We start from the raw sequence: 6,332 nt of genomic DNA on the forward strand, positions 1-6,332 counted from the left end.
TATCTTTTTTTATTTGTGCACACTCAGAGTAAAAATAAAATGTGCTATTTATAAAATAAAGAAAACTAACATAATGCGTGATCTCTCGTCTCCCTCTGAACGAAGTCCAATCTGATAGTTCTCAGAAAATGAACTGTAACTTAGTGAATACAAATGACAAAAAAATTAGACTTATGTCTCAAGAAACGTTGAAATGTCAGGTTTTAAATCATGTAAGTCAAATCGAAAACAAAAAATCTCTTTATGTAATCTGTATGAAAAGAGACACAAGTCAGACGCCCGTGATTCAGCTCATTATCCGCTAATGCGGCCACGCCCACGGAGCCAGCGCTATTCAGACGCAAATTCTGAGGCAACACATGCATACATTGTCTCAATCGTGTATTTATTGTCTTGAAAAGTGTTTATCTGGATGTTAAAGCCATGGTTAGCGACCTCTAGAAGACATGCCATTAGTTCCTGGTTCCTGTTTTTCTTTAGATGAGACATGAATAATTATTAAATTTAATGTGAAAGAGAATGTTGTCTCCATTATTTGACAGCAGAATTTGTACTGTACTGGGAAAATATCTTCTTTTTTTACACAGGATTGTCATACTACAGGTATCTGTTTCATGTTTTCTTTAAAGTCACCATGAAATCAAAATTTTTTTTTTTTTTTTTTTTTTTTTTAATACAATGTTTATTATAAATGATTTATCCATGTACATCATTATTAAAAAAAAAAACAACAACAACAACAACAACAACAAAAAAGTGCCCTAACATTAACTTTCCATTTCCCTATGATGTGTGCACCAGTTTCAAAGCTGGACAATAATCCATCCCCTCCAGCAATTACCAAACAACAATCCTATCAGTTTCTGATGGACAAAATCTTGTCTTATCACATTTTTTTTCTAGATCGGGAAGATGTTTCATTTCATAATAGGGAAATAAAGATGCTGACTTTAAATAGTGTAAATAGAAAAACAGCAATTACCCAAAAATAAAAATCACAGACCCTTTCTTACTCCTCTAATGCAATTGAGTTTGCTCATAATGTATGTCTGGGTCAAACTGGGGACATCATGTACAAATTAAATGATGTACTCATATGGTCAACCTTCTTTTTTTCTGCATAAATCAAAACTTTGAGCAATGTGATCTTTGCTTTTTCTCTTCTGTCTATGGATATCACTTTATAGCTGCAGGATACTCAATTGTTTAGTTTAACTGTTATTTATTTTTTTTTTTTAAATAGCTATTTCATTTCTTAATATGACTTAGATGGTACTTTCCCCATCATATGCTGCTTTGTGTTTTTTTCAGGCTTAAACAAGATGATATGACATTTAGGTGCAAATATGCATAACAGTAAACCAAAACTTGATGCTAAAATGGCAAATATCTCAACAGCTACAGTAAACTTTCCAGGAGAACTGACATAAGCTGGGATAAATGTGATCCATACAGCACAGAATATTAGAATGCTAAATGTGATGAATTTAGCTTCATTGAAATTATCAGGCAGTGTGCGAGCCAGAAAAGCCAAAATGAAGCACAAGAAAGCCAGTAGGCCAATATAACCAAGAACAGTAGAGAAACCTATAATCGAACCAAGACTGCACTCAAGAATGATCTTTTCCTTATAATATTTCATATTTTTATAGGGAAATGGGGGAGATATTGTTAGCCAAAGCACACAGATAATAACCTGTACAAGTGTAAAGGCAAGAACACTGAGTCGTTGTTGTGAAGGTCCAAACCATTTCATGACATTACTTCCTGGAAGTGTAGCCTTGAAGGCCATTAACACCACTATTGTTTTCCCCAGAACACAGGAGATACAGAGGACAAAAGTGATCCCAAACGCTGTGTGACGCAACATACAGGACCACTCAGTGGGCTGACCAATGAAAGTAAGTGAACAGAGGAAACACAGAGTCAATGAGAAGAGCAGCAGGAAGCTCAGCTCTGAGTTGTTGGCTTTTACTATTGGGGTGTCCTTCTTGCTGTAAAACAGAATGGCCACCAACACAGTTAATCCTACTCCAAACAGTGAGAAAAAGACTAGCACAATACCCATAACTTCTGTAAATGACAGAAACTCTACATCCTTTAACACACATTTATTTTTCTCAGCATTAGACCAGTATTCACCTGGACACTGCTTGCAGTTATTTGAATCTGGAAAGGAAATTGTGATCACTAGTTAGAAACAAAAGGTAATTGGTTTTATTTATGACCTCCTTTGATAAGAAACTGCACCCTGATCAGTAGAATAAGAATACAAAAAGAGCAACTAACCAATTTTCTTTGAAACTGTGACATGGGCTGAAGATTACCTGTCTCATTACTGATTTCTCCGTCTGCACATGGAATACAGTCATAACAGCAGACAGGTCTTCCTTTCTGTGCAGCCTTCCTAGTGCCTGGAGGACAGCTCTCACTGCACATAGACCTTGGCTTCTACAGTACATGGAAAATATATACATATAATTTTTTTTTATACTGACTCTGAAGAATCAAAATACATAAGTCAGTATTATTCAGAACAGAGTACTGCATATTTTAAGCATAAGATATACAACTGCAATATGAGCTATTGTAAACTGATTGATTGTGAATATGTCTTGGGAATAGAACAATATTTTTAAAGTTACAGAAAATTAGCAACATTACTCAACATCAAAAATTGAAATTCTGTCATCATTTACTCATCCTTATGGTGTTCCAAACATGTATGACTTTTGTTCATCTGCGGAACACAAATGAGGATATTTTTAATGAAATCTGAGAGATTTCTGTCCCTCCATTGACAGGTTGCAACTACTGCTTTATGTGATGAACAGACTGAATTTAGGCTTTTATTCACATATAAACATTCATCAACGAACACATCAGTTATGGTAAATAGACGCTCAAGCATGCTTGCTTGACATGCGAGAACCAATGAACCTCGTGTGTTACGGAGCACATTTGACCTTACCGCAAGAACCAATGAGGTTTGTTTTCAACAACAAAAAAGTGCCAGTCAAGCCAGTATGGTTAAGCTTCTGTTTATGTTTTCTGATGACTGCTTATATGTATATTCATGAACTTTTTGAAATATCAAAGTGCTAGTTGCATAGACTGTCAATAGAGGGGCAGAAATCTCTCTGATTTCATTAAAAATATCTTCATTTGTATTCAGAAGATGAACAAAAGTCTTACGGGTTTGGAAAGACATGAGGGTGAGTAAAAGATGACAGAATTTTCATTTTTGGGTGAACTAACCCTTAGAATTTGTTTTCCAGTTGATTTAAAGAGTTCACTTTCAGGAATGTATCACATTAGCTTCCTTCAAACAAACTTGCAGTCATACAGTATGCAAAGGTAAATGGTTTTTGCTGCACCAGTTTAAATAATCCTTGTAGGATAAACAAGTATTTGTTATTTACCTCCAGCTGTCCTCCAGCCCATATTATGTTTTCAGTGTTAAGTACAATGCGTTGGTCAGGAGGTAGTGAGGCATCATAGTATCCCACTGGTTTAAATTGGACTGATCCATCAGACTTCTGCTGCCAGTTCACAATTTCATACTGGGCTACTACGCCTCCAGTGTTGTCAAACCACACATGATCTCCAAATTTTACGGTGAAATTTACACTTTTCAGAGCCTCAACCACCTAGCCAAAGACAAATTTGTATTACCTTTACATTGTCTGACATATAGGGTTATTCTCTTGCTCTTCCTGTCTATTCCCCCAGAACTGTTTTTTTTTTTTCTTCCCCCCCTTATATATACCTCCTGTGGTTGTATTCTCAGGCCTTTTTCACAACCTTTTTGTTCTCTACATTTTAGTATATTGTGTAGTGAATGAGCCACAGCATAAACTGCTTTGTAGACATTGCTTGCATATCTTTGTTCTGGCACATCTTCATTGTAGGTTTTCAGCTCGAGTAGATCCTGATATATGCTGCAATTTAATGCATATTGAGAAGAATTCCCCTCAATCTGTGAGCATGGAAAAGCTGTATCCCAGAATGCATTTATAACATAATCTGAAAACCCTTCAACATTGATTTTTCTGACTGCAAACCCCAATGACCCTCCCAGAAAATTAAAACTTTTTGTAATGATCAAACTCTTTGCAGTTATCCATGCTTCCACACCAATCATTTGGAGGCCTGTAATGTTCTGAATACTTAGCTGCTCAAGGAGATTGCTCATCTCAAAACTGGTAAGAAATGCAATGATCACTTTTGCAGTGCCTTGTTTTATTATGTCTACCACTTTTTTGAGTTTTTCAGTCTCTGTTCGGTAGAATTTCACAGAGTACTCCACACAAATTCCCTCCTCCTGGGCTATTTTCAGAAATATGGCCATTCCATAGTTTCCATAGTCATTGTCGGTGTTCACAGCTCCTACCCAAGACCAGCCAAAGTGCTTGATTATGTATGCGAGTGCTCTGCTCTGGTGGTAATCACTAGCAATAGTCCTGAAGAAAGAAGGGTAATCTTTCCTATTACTGAGACATTCACATGTGGCTGACTGACTTATCTTAAAAAAAAAGAAGAAAGAAAGAACAGGACACAATGAAATAGTCATCAGTATTGTAATTGTGTCAAACATTTAGTGTTATTGCAACCTACCACTGGAATTTTAAAAGGTCCTGTAGTTCTGGACAGAATCACTGTGGCAGAAGATTCTGATTCTCCTATGATAGCATGAATAATTGATTGTCCATTGCATCTGCCTTCTGCTGCAAACTCATGACCATTCAGCAATGCCATGGTTGAATTCATAGAAAACAGTCTTGAACCACAGTTATCATAAATTTGGTAGCCAACAGAAACATTTGGGAGCAAAGTCTCACTTCTGTTAATTTCCTCAATTGCAAAAATCATGATTTGAGCCATCCGGAAATCTCTTATATTTACACTGTGAAAATGTTAAACAAATATGATAAATAACAACAACAAATAGATAAATATAATGGAAAAGTAAAGGATATATGTACAATACATTGATACATGTTATTGCATAATAGTTTTATACATAATCTTCTCCAATGCTTCTTAATATTTCCAATGTAACAAACCTAGAACATGATAGAGGCTGAGGTTTTTGTGTAAACTCGAATGAAGATGATGTTAGTTTACTGTGAACTGCAAAAATTCCTCCAATAGTTACTTCTCCATCCCTGGAAAGCAGCGGGTACTTAGTTTCTCCCATTATTCTGCAAAGTGTGTTTTCCACCATTGTTTGAAGGTGGTGGAAAAGCAGGAGTGTGTAAAAAAAGAGAAGCATCCCAAAGACTCCTCTGCACCTACCAATGCAAATGACCTGATACTGTATTTGCATTTTTATAGACATAATTAATATGGATGAATGATTTTGAATGTAGCCAATGAACTAATAGGACAGGCAGAGTCATTGCTACAGGGGAGAAAGGTGGTGATGATTCTTGAGGTCCCTGGCTTTCAGGGGGCCCCCATGATTTCAGCTATCAGAAGAATATGAATGTTTAACTTATGTGGGCTAATGTGAAGTAACCAAACTATCTGCCACACTGAAGAACTCCTGGTTATGTGAATCATCACTTCTACCTCTAATGAGCAATCATAGGTAGGGTGACAACCTGGAAAGTTCTGAAAATTGGGAGGAATGAATGTACAATACTACATTTTTTTTTTTTTTTTTTTTAAGTGTTTTAAATTAAAGTTGTTACGTTTGAATTCCTCCTTTGGGCTTTTTCCTTATTCCTTGGATTATCTTGATTATTTTTGTAAATAAAGACTGGCTGCATTTAGATCCACAGCTTCTTTCTCCTTGCTTCGACCAAGCCATAACAATGACAGCTTAAATAGATTAAAGGAACCAGTGCATACCTCATCAAAAGTCGTTAAATATGCCTACACCAGTCAGGACTTCTTCTAGACACATACTGTCTTTCTCCAAGCCGCTAGATCCACAAGATACACTGAAACTGGTAAATTGCATTTAATGTTTGTATAGTCTAATAAAGGAACAAACTAGTCGCTAATAATATAAAATGTGATTTTTAACTAATAGCCTGTTATTCAGTTCATTATATTTAGTATTGAATGTGAACCTAAATTACATTATATCACTCAAACCTGGGAAAATTGAATGGCAGTCACAGAGCCAGTCATAATTAACAAGATAATTTAAAGCATGTTATCATTCAACATCACAGAAAGTAGGCCTTCCAATTAATGTAAAGGCAGATTCACACCAAGAATGATAACTATAAAGAACCATTATTATAACTATATTACCTTACACGTCAACAAACAATATTGTTCTGTAAATTCTAAGTGCGTGCTGCACGTTTGTTGCCTGC

At 35.8% G+C, this 6,332-nt stretch overlaps 1 protein-coding gene across 5 annotated transcripts; it reads right to left on the reverse strand.

Moving 5' to 3' along the window:
- Positions 1-398: 398 nt before the first annotated feature.
- Positions 399-6,130, reverse strand: LOC125247902 (extracellular calcium-sensing receptor-like). 5 transcript variants are annotated; one of them, XM_048159446.1, is made up of 7 exons: positions 5,067-6,130; positions 4,618-4,906; positions 3,770-4,525; positions 3,423-3,650; positions 2,328-2,451; positions 2,143-2,169; positions 1,839-1,994 (listed from the first exon to the last, which is right to left on the reverse strand). In XM_048159446.1, exons 1-7 carry the CDS (start codon positions 5,339-5,341, stop codon positions 1,975-1,977), a joined length of 1,719 nt encoding a protein of 572 aa, XP_048015403.1. In that variant the 5' UTR covers positions 5,342-6,130; the 3' UTR covers positions 1,839-1,974. The 5 variants fall into 5 exon arrangements, 4 of the variants coding, with proteins under 4 accessions (XP_048015400.1, XP_048015403.1, XP_048015401.1 ...); XM_048159444.1 differs by having other exon boundaries at positions 2,110-2,169; XM_048159443.1 differs by having other exon boundaries at positions 399-2,169.
- Between the last annotated feature and the right edge of the window lie 202 nt (positions 6,131-6,332).

The sequence above is a fragment of the Megalobrama amblycephala genome, linkage group LG15 (genome assembly GCF_018812025.1).
Source record: "Megalobrama amblycephala isolate DHTTF-2021 linkage group LG15, ASM1881202v1, whole genome shotgun sequence".
Lineage (NCBI taxonomy): Eukaryota > Metazoa > Chordata > Actinopteri > Cypriniformes > Xenocyprididae > Megalobrama > Megalobrama amblycephala.

Bases quoted from the DNA above. Each gene is read 5' to 3' on its own strand.
- LOC125247902 (XM_048159443.1), bottom strand. From the start codon at position 5,341: ATGTCTATAAAAATGCAAATACAGTATCAGGTCATTTGCATTGGTAGG. The intron at 4,526-4,617 runs GTAGGTTGCAAT...TTTTTTTTTAAG, and splicing joins GACCTTTTAAAATTCCAGTG to ATAAGTCAGTCAGCCACATG. The intron at 3,651-3,769 runs GTATATATAAGG...GTCTTTGGCTAG, and splicing joins TGAGAATACAACCACAGGAG to GTGGTTGAGGCTCTGAAAAG.